At 48.3% G+C, this 18,747-nt stretch overlaps 1 protein-coding gene across 2 annotated transcripts in view; it reads right to left on the minus strand.

Annotated features, from left to right (window-relative positions):
* GRIK4 (glutamate ionotropic receptor kainate type subunit 4) overlaps window positions 1-18,747 on the minus strand; it is a 297,360-nt gene that overhangs the window by 55,675 nt on the left and 222,938 nt on the right. The window contains exons 8-10 of one of the 2 annotated variants that reach the window (XM_074936850.1): window positions 9,541-9,702; window positions 1,759-1,911; window positions 246-350 (exon numbers count right to left, since the gene is read on the minus strand). In XM_074936850.1, the coding sequence (XP_074792951.1) occupies window positions 246-350; window positions 1,759-1,911; window positions 9,541-9,702 (420 nt within the window). The remainder of the gene's footprint in view (window positions 1-245; window positions 351-1,758; window positions 1,912-9,540; window positions 9,703-18,747) is intronic. The other variant, XM_074936851.1, reaches the window with a different exon arrangement.

The following is an 18,747-nucleotide window of genomic DNA, read 5'->3' on the forward strand; positions in this document are numbered from 1 at the left end:
AAAGGGGAACATAGGGTTTCACTGTAAACTTCCTTCCAAACCATGAACAATGAGAGAGCTGCAGCTAAAAACTGCATTGGGGTTGTTCTTTGCTAAGGGTCAGGTCATGCAAGGCAAGGAGTACTCTCCACTCCCATTGACTTTAGGGGGAGTGGAGGTGGGGACAGGCTCTCAGCACCTCCCAGGAGGCACTCAGCACCTGGCAGGTTCAGACCCTAGGAAGATGCCTGCAGGGCCAATCTTACCTGTCTGAAGCCATTTCGTGTGTACTGCAGGATTTTCAGGGCATAGTTCGACCGTTGACCTTTGCTGTTGAATTCGATGTGGCCGGTGAGACCTTCCAATTCTACCTGTCCGAGAGAGAGAGAGTTACAGCACCAAATTGAGATCATTCCCCCTTATAGTCTTGAACAGAGCCCACACATGGCAGCTGTTTACCCAGTTAGTAGGACAGAACTGTGGAGCTCTGACATCTATCCACGGGGGTGGAGTATAAACAGTATTGCCATGGGACAATTCTAATTGCTTTCAGAATCTGCCTGGAGTAGAAATGAGACAGAGAAGAGGGGAAAATATCCCAAAATAAAACAAAGACTTGTAAGTTGCGAGGCTTCCAGAATTCCATTTCTCATGAAGGTTCCATTCATTACCCTTTTAGCCACTCCCCAGCCTGCCCTCCCCTGCACCCTTATTCCATCTCCATGGCCCCAAGGCTGCACATTGCTAGGTTGCAGAGGTGAGTATTTAATTGTGTCACGTTGAAAGAGCCAGCTGGGGATTCTGTGGCAAACCGTGCCATGACATTGCACTGCATGGAGCTTGAGTTAACAGGGGGTCACATTGCAAAGAGTCCCATGACGAGAGTCATATCCCACACAGCGGATTTAAATCCTGCTTAGTGCTGCTCAAGCACCTTATTAGCAGTGACTACAAGTTAATGATACAAGAGCTGGAAGAAGCTCCGTCATTTTGGGGTTACGGGAGTTTGTGTGAACATTTGATTAGGGATGGAGCAATGAGGTGGTTTAAATCAGGAGTAGGTTAAGGTGTGTGTGTGTGTGTGTGTGTGTTGAGAGGGCAAGGGGTCAGATGTTGAGACCAAAGCCACATCAGTGAGTCTTTTACCATCTTGGGATGAAATCTCATGAGAGTAGCTGCTCTCATGAGATTTTAATTGCATCCAGAACAGAACCAGAAAAAAATGTTCAAACTGGATACAAACTAGAACCAAAATACACACACCACATTCACTTCTGGGACTTCAAATTGAAACTCTCGAGGAATCTGAGGGGTTCAGACCTGGGGTTTTGTTTTGACCCGTAGTTACTTTTGATCCATATGAGTTCACAACACCCTAAGTTCAGAAAAGTCCAAATCAACCACCCCTGCAGGAGAAACTCATCTACAATATCTGAGCTCCTGGTTGCAAGGTGGGACCATAAATCAGCTCAAGTTCATTTGAAACTGGATCCAGGGAACATTCACAAAACTTAGCCTGGCTTAATTTAAAAAGTTTGCTGAGCTTTGTGTTTGCCACAAAGCCTGAAAGTTGGTGAATTTCAAATAGTTCCTAGGCTGGCTACAAACATTTCTCTCATGGCTTTCTCCTTCATTCCCAGCGCTACATTCAAACAGGTTGGTATCCTGCACTTTGACTGCAGGGACATCATCTCACACACGTTCAGATGTGCATGTCTTTTGCTCCTGGAAGTTGGGGGGTGGATACAGCTAAATCAGCAAACTTCAGTCACTTCTCACCATTCTCAGGTAGTTCATCAAGCTGGTGCCATGTTGCCAGATCTGTGCGGATCCACAGGACAGGGGTTTCACACCAATCTCCTGGCTCCGGTTTAACTCCTGCACCGCTGTCACCACGGCATAAACGGCATCAAACAACAAGGCAGAGGAGAGCTGTGGACAGGAGAGAGAGAGGTGGGAGCTCAGAGGAGCAGCACCAAAGGTTGGAAAATTAAATAAGACCCAACCTGCACTTAGTGAAGGAACAAATCCATTGTTTCTGCCGTACGCGTGCACACAATTACACACACATTGTAAAATAAATCTTTACGCACCCATACAGTACACCAGGGTAGAAGCTTACATCTGCTCACACACCATAGAGCAACTCCATTCAACACCATGCTACAGTTACCCTACCATATCTGTCATGCCTTGAGCTACCTCGCCTCACATCCCACTCACGGTCTGAGCTGGGGTTAGTGAGAAGCAGCTAGACAAGGCATCTGAGCCACATTGCCCAGTGCCCTGTGCCTTGGGCAGTCACTCATGCTTGCGCAAAGCAAGCACAAAATGCTACCATTCTGATTTGGTACACAACTAGATACGTTCGTAGAGGATAGGTCCATCAATGGCTATTAGCCAAGATGGTCAGGGAGGCAACCCTTTGCTCTTGGTGTCCCTAAACCTCTGACGGCCAGAAGCTGGGAGTGCACGACAGGGGATGGATCACTGGATAATTGCCCTGTTCTGGTCATTCCCTCTGAAGCATCGGGCCCTGGCTGCTATCAGAAGACAGGATAGGTGGAGCATTGGTCTCACCCAGTATGGCCTTTACGTTCTTCGGTGTGAGTCATTGCACAAAGGTAGGACAACGGAGAATCAGGCCCATAGACTCCTTTAATCATCATTCTCTTGGGGTCTCCATGTCATTCATTGTGGTAGGCGTAACTCATGTGGCCATTCCGGATTCAAGTCCATTCCTTGGACTTCCTCCGCCTCTTCTCAGGTTTATTACCTTACCCTCCACATCTCGGGTAGTTTCTTCGTACTGCTCTTCGCATCCTCGCTTTCCTCCCTTCTGCACTTATCCACCTCCCTTCCTTTCTTTGTCCTCCAGTCCCCACACTGGCCTCTTAATCCCTTTACCATAATGCTCTGGTCCCCTTTTCCACTGCCGGCCGTCCTTCTAAAGGAATTGCTGCTACAGGAGATTTCAGAATCCATATTGACTCTTCCCCCTTCGACCCACTTGCTTCTAATCACTTCTATTTACCATCTTGTCTCATGCAGAGCATTACTTTCCTCATGCGCAATTGTTTCGATGTTTTTGATCTAGTTAACAACCAGTCATTTTCTATCTCCTCTTCATTGTTATGACTAAGATTTCACTTTCAATTATCGTCACTTCCTGACTGCATTGGCATTTGGTTGCCACATCTCGTTACTGTCAAAGTTCCAATTTCCTCCCTCCCTCTTCATAGAATCTCCTCTCTACCATTGCAGCATCCAGCAACATATTTGCTCTTTAGCTTTTTGAGCCTTCTCCTCACCTTCCCCCATATGTGGACATTTACAGTTCAACTATATCTATCGCTCAGGTTCCTCTCAGATGCCTTGTCTAGCTCCTTCTCACTAACCCCAGCTCTGATCACATTTATTCTCTTCCCAGTCACCCTAAGGGGGGACAGCCTTGTTATGTAGACCCTTTGGCTTCCTCTGCCTTACCTGTGTGTATAAAGTGAGCCAGATTTAACCCACTAGGCTTGATCCTACCCCTGCTGAAGTCAACAGCAAAAGTCCAGCTGACTTCAATGGCCTGGTATCAGGCTGTTAATGAGCAACTCAGGGCTTTGCAGACACTACGAAAAACTAACACTTCCACACTTAGTGCTATCAAACCCTGACCATCTGCTCTAATAATTCCAGTAATCCCCAATTTCCATCTCCCACCCCTCAACACCTCTCACATTTGTTCTATCAAGGTAGACGGAGCTCAGACAATTTGCTGGTATTTCTGGCATCACCCCACCTAATATGATGTCTGATTTTCTCCCTACTCTAGTCTGTGTATGTTCTGACACCACCCTCCTCACCACAGTATGTGCGCACTTTCCAGGAGCGCATCCAGTGACGTGAGTAGCAACCATCATGTGTGATTCGTACTCTCGGGATCGGATTGATCTCATCTGTTATAATGATGAACCCTGTTGTTGGTATCTGTTGCTGGAGGGCTTCAAAGCGCTCTCCAACTATGGATTAACTGAGCTTCAAGCCATGCCTGGCGAGTCGGTAAGTATCATTATCTCCACTGTGCAGAAGAGTAACCTGAGGCACAGAAGAGGATGAGTGACTTGCCCAAGGACACACGGGAGTTTGCGGCAGAGTTGGGAACAGAACCCAGTCATCCTGATCCCCGGTCCTCCTGTCTGAACCATCAGATAACATGCCGTCCCTCTCTGCCTATCCCTTTGTGTTTGGTGATAAGTCTTCCAGCTTTCTCCCTAAATAGTTACATCATCTCTTAAGAATTCCCCTGCAGGGCTGCATTTTCCAGAGTTGTTAAAGGAGTGAATATATCCTCCCTCCTCACCCCATTGGCTCACGTCATCTCCTTGCACTCCAACCTCCATTGCTTGTTATTGCAACTAGGAGTTCGCCATCCTCAGCTGGCTGGGTGCTCTGGCTTCTGTTCAGCAAAGCACATATGCACATGCTTAACTTCATTGGGACTTACAGGCGTGCTTTCCTGTCTCGGGGCCCTTATCAGTAGCGATAGGTCAAATCCTGACCTGGGGTAAGAAGATGCAGCTCCACTGTCATTGGATGTTTCTATCCCCTTACCCCAGCTCTGAAAACTGGCCCCAGTTGTCTCCGGTCGGGTTTTCATTTCCCTTCTCTTTGAGCAGCTAGTGATCTCTTATTAGCTACTAAGCAAGAGGCTTGTAGATCTTAGTGAAGCATTTGACATTATTGATTGGAATATTTTACACTTTAGCCTCAGACAATTTGCTGGTATTTCTGGCATTACGCTTCCCTTTTCAAACATGCCCTTATGGTTTGGTTTGCTGCCGGAGGTGACTTCTTCTGCTAAGGGGATCCTCCCCCATCCCCCAAGTCCTACACTTCCCTCTCTCTTTTCTCTACTTACAGCTTTCCTGGGAAGCACCCGATTTCCAGCTCTAACGTGGGGTATCAGGCCAGCCATTCCCTATCCACATGGGCTCAGAACTAGGAGTCGATGCCGGTTTCATGATTTTGAGGGGCCTGATTCAGGGCTTTTGAACCCTGAGGGACAGCAATACTGCAACATGCACAAAAAGATCCCAGCACCCCCCCTCAAATGTCTTCACCAGCTCCTCCCTTTCTTTCAGGAACCTGCTTTTAAAGCCCACTATGGACTTGCCCTATCCAAAATCATGAACTGTGTTCTGCTTGAGTCCTCTCCTCGCTCCCTCTGGTCTCCGAGTATCAGAATCCTCTATGCCACTTCCACTTCTTCCCATTGCTGTTGGTGCAAGAGCCTTCTCCTCTGCTGCTTCTACCATTTGGAGCAGGCTTTTCTGTGTCTCACTCTGGCTCATCAGCTCTCCGGCTCGTTTCAAATCTCAGCCAAACACAATATTGTCTCCCTCACCTGTGCCTCCTAATTGCTATTTCCGTCTGCCATTATTTATTCGTAAACTCTGTTAGCTGTATTTAACTCAGTCAAGAAAATTGGGATATAGTTTGCATGGAAGACGCTTGTGCAAAATTAAGTTGCATTTCACTGTAGCACAGCTGCTAGCCGATTTTTTGGTTCTTCCAACCACCTGGTTTAAAACTCATTCACTTTGGCTTCCCCAATCCCTCTCTCTCCTCCGCCCCTTATCAAATCTCCTCCTCCTCCTTTGACAAGAGTCATTTAAAAAAAATGGCTTTTTTCATTTTGACATTAAAAAAACCCAAACAATTTGCACCTTAACACGAGTCTCTCACTTTTGTGCATTCTTGATTTGTGCTGATCACTGTCATTTTGTGCCACCTCCGTGGTGAACAGTGCCTGCGCAACATTGCACGTGAAAGAGCCAACGGTTTTGATGGTGGTTCCTACTCACATGATCATGTGGGTGTAGGTGAGTAAAGAGCCGCCCCCCATATCTTGCAGGGACATCACTGCATGGCTGGAAAACCAGGGGAGCAACTCCCCAGCTGGGAGTAGGGGGATGGAGCGTGGGTAAAGTTGTGTTCCTTTATGTGTAATCAGCTGCATAAGGAGTGAGTGTGGTGCACCCTGAATTTAAGGGAGCATGAGGGAAAAGAAGGGCTGCCACTGTGTTACGAAGCACTGGGAGCAACTCACTTGCAAAGGGGCAAGGAGCACACAAAGCCATAGCTCCACCCCTCAGTGCACAAGCCAGCTGGGCTAGTGGGGAGTACATTGCATGTGTCACAAGTTACCCTCCCCCTGCCCAGCACAAACAAAGCATTCCAGAATGTGCTGTACCCTTCTGATGCAGGATGCCCTCGATTCTGCCCCATGGCATGGCTCAGCTCCTCGCTGGCCGCCCTGTGCGGCCAAAATCTCCAAATCTAGCCCTGTGGGGTACAGCTACAGTGCAGCTGGGAGTGAGCCCCAGAGCCTGGGTAGGCAACGCTGGCGGGGCTCGAGGTAGCATACTAAAAATAGCAGGGTGGATGGTGTGGCTCCAGCAGAGGCTCGGGATAGCCACCCAAGCATGGCCCCAGGCGATTGGGTGGGCCTGAGGGTCAGAGCTGCCACCCGAGCCGTGACGTTCACACTGCTAGTTTTAGCACGCTAGCTTCTGTCTGCCCGCTCAGGCTGGCGTGCTGGCTTCTGGCTGCAGTGTAGACATATTTACAGAAACACAAAGAGATCCATCATAGTTTAAAGAGAAGGTTTTTGTTTTATTTACCAAAATCTCTCGTGTCAAGGCCAATGTTTAAAGCCAAGCTGCTCTCCGGGGACGATAGGCAGGTTTAGGAGGGGTGAAGGGGAGTCATTCCTGAAACACTGTCCTCTGTATATTTGCCCCCAAACATAACACAGAGAATTAAAACCATTAAAATCCTGTGAAATAGACTTTACAATCTGGATTTCATTCAATGAAATAAACACTTAATTACAAACATCTGTTTTTGCCTAAATTCTAATTACCTAATCTAGCCATCTGTAATTTTAATGATTTTCTCTGATTTCTTTTCCTTGCAATGTGATTAATGAGACTGGCATTTGAAGAAGTAGCTTCCCCCGCCCTTCCTTAGACTCTTTCCCATCTCTAGCAAGAAAGCCCAGGGATCTCAGTTTACACTTCACCTCCTGTTGAGTCCGGATGTTGAACTCCTTTCTTTACACAATCTCAGGAGCCTTCAGCTCCCTTACGCTACAGGGGTAAATCCCCAAATCCCTACATAGACAGAGACTTTCCCAAAAACAGACCTATCGGACGTTAACTGCAGCAGGTGTTTAAAACGAAAAAGACAGAGGCCAATTCATTGTGCCATGATAATGCTCCTAGTGGGCAGAAGGGGAGAAAATAAGCACGGTGCTTCTGACTTATGTCATCCTAACAGCTCCTCTGTACCTGCTCTGCCAGATATCTGGCAGGGTTTAGTTCTTATCCCTGGGAGGCCACATGGCTTGGGAATGAAGAATGATGCTCAGAGACCAGGGTGATGGGGGAACACGCACAGGGAGAACCTCTAAACAGGACAGTTAGGGTGCTCTTGTGGTTAAGACTCTGGGACTCAGGAGACCAAGGTTCAACTCCTGACTCTGCCACAGCTGTGTGGGAGGTCATTTAGTAACATTGAGGTGGTGTTGCCTAGTAGCTAGAGCATTGGACTGACACTTTTAGGAGACCTGGATTCTATTCCTGGCTCTGCTACTGGGTCACCCTGTGCCTCAGTTTTCCCATCTGTAAAATGGGGATAAAGATACTGACCTCCTTGGTAAAGTGCTTTGAGATGAGAAGAGCTAGATATTATTACTTGATCTCTCTGTGCTTCATTTCCCCATCTGCAAAATGGGAACAATAATCCTTCTTTTCTTCCATCCTTTACCTCGACTATTTAGATTGAGAGGTCTTTGGGACAGGGGCTGTCTCTTGCTATGTGTATATACAGTGCCTAGCACAATGGGGCTCTGCCCTCAGTTGGGGCCTGAATATGCTACAATAATAAACTGTAATAATAGTGAGGTCGGTAATAGCCGAAAATCATAACCATCTGATGGGGGCGGGGGGAGGAAATGTGCCATAAACTGGTAAGTTTCACTTCCGTCCCTGCTGGATAGGAGACCACACCGTGATTAACTGACATCAGGGCTAGCTTTCTCAGTGGAGAGGATTAGGATCAAATGTGCCAGGGCAACTGAACTCCCTTCCCATGCTCCTCTAGAGGTGGCCTTACCAGATCAGGAGTAAGCCTGCCTGGCTACCGAACCCGTTCTGTGCAGGAATTGAGCATCCAGCTGTATTAATATGACAGCAATGGAGGCTTTAGACAGAGGCTCCCAATCCAGCACCATTCACGACCCCGAAATACACTGAGAACTCTAAGGGGGGAGCTTCCTGGCTTTTTCATCTGAAGAGCTTTTCTGCTTATTCAGGGCCAACTGGAGAGAAGAGACCAGGATTATATTTTCCCCCTTCAGCACTTGGGTTTCTAGGGGTTATTTTTTGTTTGATTGTCTTATTTGAAAAGCTTTATTTTTAATGCATCTCAACGGCCCTGCAGCTGTCGCCCAAGCAGGCGGCTTCCAGGGAGAGACTGCATCAAGATTTGGCAAACTAGGCAGTGAGTTAGCTGCAGCCACCTGGGCTTAAGGGGTGGGAAGAGGATGTCAGGGAGGAGCTGGCTAGAACACCAAAGAGCAGTGCCTTGGTAGTAGTCGGGTGTGAACCAGGGCTGGCAGTTTGTGTCAAGCAAATGCAAAGTAGAGAGAACTCCTCATTTGCTCACGTAAGGTCAATTTGCAGCGAGAATAGTGGGACTTTCAGGGGCGCTGGGGCTGCCTCAGGAAATCGAGGGAATTTTTTATTTCATTTGTCAGCACATACGTTGTTTGGTCATTGGCTTTTTCTCTCCCCTCCACGATCTGGCAAAGCTGCTCCGCAAACCTTCCAGTCTTGTGGGGCAGATTTCAGCCGTGATTTCAGAGAAATTTGCAGCAGCATCAGGAGACACTGACATATGCAAGGTAGCACAGTCCAGGCCTAACCCCTTCGGCTTTTAGCTAAGCCCTGTGAGGCCTCCTACCTGAACATCCTAGATTATCCAGGTTTCGTCTCCCAGCCCCTCTCCAACGGCTCTAACGGCATCTGCCAAATAGAGCTCCTTTAGCACTGGCGAGATTGAAGGGTCTCGCCTTGCTACTCTCCAGAGCTAGAGGCTCTCTCATAAGTCACAGCAGGTTACCCCAAGGCCGCACCCACCTCCTTTACTCACCTATGACGTCCTCCTGGTTCACGTCTGTTTCTTTCTCCTGCCTCTGTGCCCCTGCTCTCCTGATCTTTACTCTTGTCTCCCCTTCTCCCATTTCTGGGGCACATACTTTATACAGCCACTAAAAAGCCCCCCTAAAACCCAAGCTTCCTCCTCCCCACTCCAGACACCTTTTAATACCAACCTCAGGGCTTCTCCTCAGCTGAGGGACTCTTCAACTAGGTTCCATTCGCAGCTGTCCCCCATTCAGGCCCTCCCTCCCCCCATAGCTTGTCTCCTTTGCCCCAGCCACTTGCTGCCCCATTACAGGCTTCGACTACTGTTCCAAGTGCCACAGTGGGGATTCTTTTTACTTACTGCCGGCCCAGTAAAGGGAGCGTGATCACAGTTCTCCTGCCACGACTGGTTGAGGCTCTGGACAAACTCTTGGAAGAAAGCATGCAACTGGTTGAAGGTGGAAAATCCCAGGATGTTAACCCGGTCATCCAGAAAGCTGTCCAGCTGCTGGAGCGAGAACTCCTAAAGCATCCCAGCAAACAGAAAAAAGCATTAGGAGACAGCGGCAGGTACTTCAAAGGCTCACACTGTGAATGAAGGGAGGGATGGCTCTGAAAGACGGCTGGGAGGACTTGCAGATGGGCTTTACCACCTCTACGTCACAGTTCAAATCTGCCAGGCCCAGGCAATTGGTAACCAAAAGTCAGCGACATACGATGGCTGTTAATTGGCTGTGACGTGAAGGAGGGTGGATCCCTTTCTTAAGCACTTAATGGGCACATGAGCTACGCCCACCCCCACAAGTGGCCACCTGTGCAAAGAGGCCAAAGACTCGGTGGGTTTTGGCACCTCCTTTCTCATTCCCTTGCGGTGGGCGCTCCGGAGAGGAGCTGAAGCCCACTGGTAAGAGGGAAGCTTGTGTAGGGCCGGGGAAGGATGAAGCCACATTCCCAGCAGCGGTGCTTAAGTAAAGCACAGCGATCTCATGCCCGAGAAGCACGGTTAAAACAATGTCAAACTGAGTGCTGAAAAGGGAAGTGCCGTGCCCAGCTGGGCCACGGGGGTGCCATTCTGTGTGGCCCCCATCTGGCACAGCAGCATCACCCCCCACACAATAAGAGAACCAGTGCGACGTGAGGGCTAGTGAGGTTGAGACTGGAGTCTTTCAACTGAACGGGTTAACTGTTAGGACAGTCAGAGAGAAGCCCGATCCAAAGGGGTTGGAGTTCTGTACGGGGACGGGAGCCCAGCTCAAGGAGGCACCAGGCCCTTGCAACAAAGTTTTCTCTCCCTGCAAATGTCTCTGTTCCTGTATATTCCTCCCAAACCCCTGTGGCATTCAGAGTGCAGCATGAGACCTGCCACCACCCAGGCAAAAGTATCTTTCTGCAGACAAATAAAGACCTTCAGCATCCAGGCCTGTCACTCCGGCACGTTTAGTGCTACATCCACTCCAACGATGGCTCCCCTCATTCCACAAACTGCTTTGATGGAGAGATGCAGTCCTGGACCAGCCCTCCTTGCTAATCCCCTCCACGGCTTGCTTCTCCAAAAGGCACAAGGGATCGCTGCGCTTTTCAAACAGAGAGAGGAGCCCAAGCAACAGAACTGCTCCGGTCCCTGGACAGATCTGTGACCGTGCTCAGTTTCCAGGCTGCAGCACTCATCTGGGAATCACAAGCGTTCCCTGCTACAGCTGAGAGCTCCAGCCAGGTACAGTGCAAGGTATACAGTTGTCCATCCAAACTGAGGGAGGATTTCCAGCCCTTCTGGGGTGGCAGACCATGGCGGCCCTTGTCTAGCTAGGATCTCATGCTATTTCATTACCTCCCGTTTCTAGCCTCTGCAACAACCATTAACTGGGCTCTGGCCCAGGGTGCAGATACTGCTGAGTTGACCCCCATGGACCATTGCTGTCACTTTCCAGATAGGCAATTTCAGGGGGTTTGCCCGATGTTACAAATGGGACTCTCATTTAAACATAAAACCAGTCCCACTGCACAGGGCCAGCCTGGATTGTCTCCACCTGCCAGTCAGAGGGAATTTGCTCAAAGCCCTACTTCTTGAGGTGCACGGGAATTGGTTGGGCAGGAGGGTGAGACCCAAGGCCCTTGGCCCTTGCGATACTGGGCAGAGGGTAAGATGGGAGTACGGCAGGTGATCTTGCAATTAGAGCCAGAGACTGGGAGTCAAAAAGCTTCTGGTCTATTCCTAGCTCTGCTACTGACTTGCTGGATGACCTTAGTCAATACACTTTACCTCGCTCTGTGCCTCAGTTTCCCCATCTGTAAAAGGGGAAAATACCATCTCACAGAACTTGTGACACTTCATTGATGAAAGCCCACTGGGATCCTCAGACGGAAGTTACTAGAGAACTTTTTTACTTAGATTGTCAGCTCTTTAGGGGCAGGGAACATCTTTTTGCTCTGTGTTTGTACAGCGCCTAGCACAATGGGGTCCTGGTCCATGACTGGGGCACTTAGGTGCTCCAGCTATACTAACAACACAAAACAATAAAGGCAAAGCAGTAAAGCTTTATTCCATTGATACCCACATGGGAACCAGTGGTGCCAGAAAAACGTGGGGGAGTTCTTAGTTCTCCTTGGGAAATACAGGTGCCTTCTTTCTTTCTTTTTGCTAATTGCTAAAAGGTAGCTAGAAGGCAGTGGTTACAGGTTTGGAAGCTGCCAGATACCCTTTCCCTCCCATCATGAATACAAATTCCCTCTTGCTTTGTGGAACAGGAATTTTCAGCCAGTCCTGCCCTTTGTGTGCATGCGCACGTGGGAACAGTATGTCACTGCGTCAAAGAGGTGGAATTACAAGGCTCCTCCAGCACGGTGAACTCCTAGGAGGATGAGAGTTAATACAGGATTCAGTGTCTTTTGGACTCAAATGCATGAACGTTAGGTAACATGAAATTGCCTGTGAACTATTGATGCATTTGACTGATATTACCATCCTGCCTCCCTGACAGGTTATCCATTTACTCACTGCACCTCTGTCAACCTGCAGAACAAGGGCAGATGGCTAATGAGAGTCAGGGCCTGAGGAGATTCTGTATGCAGATGGTGTAGCCATCAGCATGCCAGCCCCCTCAGAAAACAACACCCTCTCCACAGCTGGAGCCATGGGCAGGACGGCAAAATGTTTGGGGCACAATGGACCCAATCCTGAGAGGTGCCCTTAGCGCTTGCTGGCTTTGTTGTGTTGGTGAGGAAACTGAGGCACGTGTTCCCAGCACCGGCAGATCTCCAGCTGAAGTCAATGGGAGCTACAGGTGCTCAGGACTCATGAAAATCAGCCCCTTTAAGGTGTCTTAGGATGGACCTACCAAAAATTGAAGGGTCCAAAAATCAGCGGATTTAAAAAAAACCAAAATTGGCCTTTGCGACGTTGATTTGAGGGCGTTCAGCACCTTGCAGAATTGGTCCCCTAGTAATACTAATAGCCAGCTTTTATCTAGCACTTTTCATCTGTAGATCCCAAGCCACTCCGTAAAGGAATTCAGCATCATTATCCCCCCTTTCACAGACAGGGAAACTGAGGTACACAAAGGTGACGTGACTTGTCCAAGGTCACCCAGCGGGCCAGTGGCAGAGAATTGAAGCCAGATCCCCTGAACATCAAGTCAGTGCACTATCCACTAGGCCCCACGGCCTCCCTTGCTGACTAGCCCATAGGCGCCTGCTGACAAAACAGAGAGACAAATTCTCTCCAATTAATGTTAACAAAAGACTTTTCCAGCTCAAATTACATTGACACTTTTCACTACATGGCTCTCTCTCTCTTTTTCTAGGCTAACCTCCAGCTGTTAAAAAAAAAAGTCTCTATTTATCCATCACATTCAGAAGGCACCCATCACCGTGGTATCTGGGCACCAAATGGCCTGTACATAAAACCCATGCAGATGCCAGCCCAGCCATGCTGCATCCCCCTGGCCCCACCTCCAACCCCAGCCACCTCTTGGAAAGGTTTTTCTGCAGCTGTTCTCATGGAAATTCTGTGCACCCAGGTCACAAACACATAAATGAACCGAGAGGTGACTGTAGAATGAGATGTGGATTAAACAGTCCCTGGAGGAGATGCTTCATTTGAAATGGGATAAAAGGGATTTGGCGAGGCCAGAGGAGCAGTGGAGGGCACAGAGGTGACAGCGCCTGACTGATTTAGAAGCCGCCCGTTCAGCCTCCGTCCCTTAGTTATTTTTTTCTTACATGGTCACTGACGCCGCTTGACATTTTCAGAGCCACGTTTTCCAAACAAAAGCTCATTTGCAATTCAAGGCCTGTGCTGCCCAGCTGATTTCCAGAGCTTGAAGACCCACTGCTCAGCTCCACTCGAGCTACCGCCAGCCAAAGGGAAGGTGTGCATTTTCAATGACTAGCTGCGTCTGGAGCGGTTCAGCGCTGTTGTATTCGGCGCGCCGGTGCAAGGCAAATGGGAGTACGGGGGAGGCTGCTCTTAGAGACGCTGCTGGCTAGGTTCTTATATGGCCCCGTTCACCACAGCACCTCAGGTGCCTGACTGGATTTAGCCTCACGAGAGGTAGGGAATTATTATCCCCATTTTAGAAGTGGAGAACTGAGTGCTTACATGGTTTGCCAACGGTCATGTAGGGAGTCTGGAGAAGAGCCAGGATTTGAACCCACGTCCACCAACAACCCTTAAGATCTACCTCAACTTGCTACATAGAGGTAAAAGGTGATAACGCTACAGAAGGCATCTACACTACAGAAAATGTCAAAGTTAGGTCAGGGTTAGCTAATCCTGATATCACCTCAACCACTTCTCTTATCTATGGTGCTTATATGGCTCCTATTACAATAATATCTGAGCACCTCAGAAACTTTACTGCATTTATCCTCACAAAATGCCTGGGAGGTAGGGCCATGCTGTTATCCTTGCTGCACATATGGGAAACTGAGGCACTGAGAGGCAAAGTGACTTGCCCACAGCCACCCAAGAAGTTTGTGGCAGAGCACAGAACTGAAGCTGGGTCTTGCAGGTCCCAGCCTAGCACCCTAACTGCTGGACCATCCATCCTCTCTTTGGGCTTCCCAATCCCCGCTCGACTGCTGCTGAACCATTTGAAGGCCAGGGCTAGCACCTCTGTGTCAGTACAGTTTCAGTATACTATGAGGTTACATACTATGCTATCGTCATACATCATGTTCTGTATTTCGAGTAGGCCCAACCAATGCCCGGGATCAGAACTCCAAACCCGCATGGAAAGTTTGGAACAGAAATTTGCACCTGGAACCCACCTCTCCATAGGATGCAGCTATGGGCTAGCCACTTTCCAGGGGTCGTGGGGGGAAGGGGGAGGATGCAATTCACTCCCAGCACTACTCTGCTTCTTAGCAGCGAATCGGAAGGATCATTGAGGTGCGCACAGGATGTTACTGGTTTGCTGCCGCACCCTGCCTTCCCTTTCCTCCTCTCTTTTAGTCACTGGTGCCTTTGTTCTCTCCTGTCCGCGCTGAGGGCCTGTGCTTTTGCAGGTTGGAAGACTGCATGTCATGTAATAGCTCCCAAGAGCAAGGAGCTGCTGAGAGACGAATTCGTACCTGTCAGTAAATTCTATTTAGTGGGCTACTCCAAGCCCTGAAACCTGCCATTCCAGCCTTCTCAGCCTCCTTTTCTGCGCTGCCTCTCATTGATTGATCACCGTGGCCAGAGACAGGTCATTTGTCCTTCACAGCAAACTCTGCACTCCCCATACCTCTCTCGGGACAAGAACTCACACGCCAACGCTTTCATAACCACGTGCACTCATACAAGAGACGCCTTTGGTCATCTGGCTACCAGATGAACCCACAAGCAGGTGCAAAATGACAGGCAGGTAAATACACTCATGCAAGTTACTCATGCACCCACACTGACCAGGACATAAACAAGATACCTTTCACAGATAGGTTTCTCCCAGTAATAAAATAAAATTTAAAAAAAAAATCTGTACTTTGCATTTCCATCGTACCTTCCTTTGCAAGATCTCAAAGAGCTACACTATCTCTCTTGCACTGAGCCTCAAAAGCAACCCTGGGATATGGCTAAGTATTGGTGTTATCCTTATCTTACTCGGGGGGGGGGAACCGAAGCACGGAGACGTCAAGGCCAAAAATGTCAAGTGTCCACTCTTTTTTTAGGCACTCGATTCAAGGCTTCTTGGGTTAGACTTTCAAAGGTGTTGAGCACCCACAATGGCCGCTCGCGTCATGGGACTGGGAAAGAGGGAAGGGTGCTGGAGGTCAGAAAATCAAGCCTGGAATGTCTGAAGTTGGGCACCCAAAATGGATGGAACCTTCTGAAAATTGAGGCCTTACGAGTGAATTGCTCGGTGCATCTGTAGCCAAGTCAGGGACGAGAACTCGGGTCTCCTGATTTCCAGTCCATGGCTTCACCCACAAAACGTGTACAGTTAAATAATGACACTTAGCAATTATATGGCACACTCTGTTTTCAAAGCGCTAGGCACCCATTCACTAATGGAATAGAAAGGGGTTCCCTGGGAGACAGCACTGCAGGAATTATTACAGGAGACAGCACTGAAGTCATGCCTGGGTTTCTGTTCTTCATGCAGTGCTTGGCCTGCATTCTCAAACCTAACCCTTTAGCTCATCCGGAGAAGCCGCCTAATAAAAACAGCACAGCCGGCCACTGTAAGTCACATTCTCAGCGTGGGGAGCTTGAACTTGGTGGCTGTGAATTATGAGCTTGAGATTTACGGAACACATTCTCCAGTCGGTGGGAAGATAAACCCATCCCCAGGTTTCAGTATCTTGCTCCACACAAGTCTCTGACTCGCACACAGTGATTAAGGGCCTGACCTGAACTGGGGCTAAGCACCCACAATCCTCACTGCTTTCAGCCCATGCTGGGGACATGGCCGCTGTACTACTTGGATTGAAAGCCTTATTTAAAACTCTGCTCCCAACTTGCTCGGTCTGTCCATTCTCTTTCGATAATAAAATAGCAGAAATGTCCTGCCCTCACATTGTCTCTTTCAGCAGTCTCTCTCAAAGCACTTTGTTAATTCACTAAGTTCCGCATTCACCCCGACCAGGTGGCGGTGGAATAATGACCGCTTTACAGATGAGGAAATCGAGGCACAGAGTTGCTAAGGAGCCAATCCCGCTTCAATTGAAATAATGGAAAAACTCCCGTTGAAGTCAGTGGAGGCAGGAATATGGCCTAAGACCATAATCCATTGCTGTTCAGCAATGCTCTTAAAGCAGGGACTTAGCTTTAAGTGTGATGGCCAGGGCTTGCACTGGGGGCCCTCAGAGCTAAAAGCAAAAGCTAAAGAGCCTGGCTCTATAGCTGGGCAGCGTAACAATCCATATCCTCTGCGGCACGGCAAAGAGGGGGAACTCTAACACACACTCACCAGGAGACCACACAAACAAATACTTAAATCCCATTGAAATCAATGAGGCTCAATTCATAACACTAGTCACTCCAATTCCAAGGACCCCGTTGACAATCACAGCTTGTACTAATGGGTCTTCGCATGGCTCCAGAGAGCAATTTGGGAAGAACAATATTTACTGCGCTGACCACAGAGCCATTTCCCTGCTTGATTTAAGTGAACTGCACTTTGTTTCTATGCGTGGCACTCTGCTGCCAGCTGCCCAACGGGTTCTTAAAGTCATGGACACCCACCCTTATGGCATGGTGCCATGCAATATGATCAGACTCAAAGGTTGACTCAGAAATATTTTTCTTGCGCAGATTTTGTTTCAGAGCATCTCTGAAAGGTTCCATCTGCCCTCCATGCTTACAGTTGCCAGAGCTTAATTTTGAATATAGAATTTGTTTTTCTAGATGAGTCTCAGGCATATGAATGACATTACCCGTCCCTCTCAGTTGGACACAAATCAACTGAGCTGCCATTCCAACCGAACCAGCTTTTGCTAAGACTTCTATGTTGGACACCCGGTCCTTCCATTTGATACCCAGCAGTTGTCATAGGCGTCTCTAATGGAAACTGTCAAGCTTTTTAACGTGCCATTGATAAATGGTCCATCTTTCACACCCAGAGAGCAATGTTGTGAGGACAACAGCATTATACACTTGGATTTTTGTCTGTAGATTGTACACTTGGATTTTTGTCCGTGTTGCTTCCAGATCATGTGCGGTGCTGGCTTTCTGAATTCACACATCCACTTTGTGACTGTTTGTCGCTTCATTCTTTAACATGCTGCCAAGGTAAGTGAACAGTTTGACGGCTTTGAACACGGTACCTTCTGAGTGTATTGCTGGATCTTTGTAAAGTTGCTGAGGAACTGGGTGATACATAGCCTCAATTTCTGTTCAGCTGATGGTAAGGCCAAAGTTACGAGCTGCCATAGCAAAGCGGTTTGTGAGATCTTGTAGTGCTGTTTCAGAGTGTGCCACAAGGCACAGTCATGGGTGTAGAGCAGTTCCTGGATCAATACTTCAATCACCTTGCTATTCGCATGCAGTTTAGAGAGATTAAAGAACTAGACAGTGCGAAAGCATAGAAAGATGCTGTTTGAAGAACCATGGAGGGCTTCCTTTAGCATCGCAGTGAAGACTAAACAAAAAAGGTTAGGAGCAAGGCAAATCTTTGCTTCACCCCAAACATGATTGGAAATGGGTCTGTTAAATCACCAATGAGACTTAAACACGTGGGTAAATGCTTTACTGAATCGGAGCCTAATGTCCAGAGACTCAAAGGAATTTAGGCTCCTACCTTCCTTAGAAATCAACGGAAGGTAGGAGCCTAACTATCTTTGGGGTTCTGGCCCTAAATGACTCGTGCACGTTCCCAATGGCAGAGCCAAGGATGGAGCAAGAGAGTCAATTTCAGGTCTTCTCTAGCCACTACACACACTGCCTCAGTGTAACACTGATCAAGATTGATCACGGTCTTGGGATTTTTCTTTGACCAATTCCTGTCTAAGTTATGCATTCCCTCCTTACCACAAGTTCCATGTGCAATGGGTTATCATGAACAGTGAGAGGGAGCAGTGAGCAGCGCTTAGGTGGTTGGACCAGGAGTCAGGACACCTGGATTCTGTTCCCAGCCTGGGCTGCGCGACCTTGATCAAATCACCTCTACTCTCTCTGTTGCCCAATTTGCCCAATACTCACCTAGCTCACAGGTGAGTTGAGAGACTTAATTAATATTTACAAAGAGGTTCAAGAGTCTTGGTTGAAAGGCATTAGGCAAGAGTATTATTGCTATTATAATAACCCAACGATAGGTACACATATTTTAAACTCAAGGCTCAGAAGCCTTGGGATTTATCTGCATTGTCACACTGCTGATCTCACATCAGTGATTGGCTTCTGGTAATTGTTTATCTCTTAACGCTGGGAAGGACAGTTTGCTATTGTTAGTTTGTGTGTGTCAGCTATTGAGTGCCTTCCACGTCTATCAATTTGGCTGGCAATATTGTTCTGCGTCCCCTTTGTGCGCACAGAATCTCGCTCCTTTACGAAATTCTTACCATGTTTTTAACAAACCAGGTCACCTGGGGAAGCAAAGTAACAGGGTCGCCTCTCGCCCTGGGAAGAATTGCCAGGGTTTGCTCTTTT

The sequence above is a fragment of the Natator depressus genome, chromosome 22 (genome assembly GCF_965152275.1).
Source record: "Natator depressus isolate rNatDep1 chromosome 22, rNatDep2.hap1, whole genome shotgun sequence".
In the NCBI taxonomy this organism is placed as follows: domain Eukaryota; kingdom Metazoa; phylum Chordata; order Testudines; family Cheloniidae; genus Natator; species Natator depressus.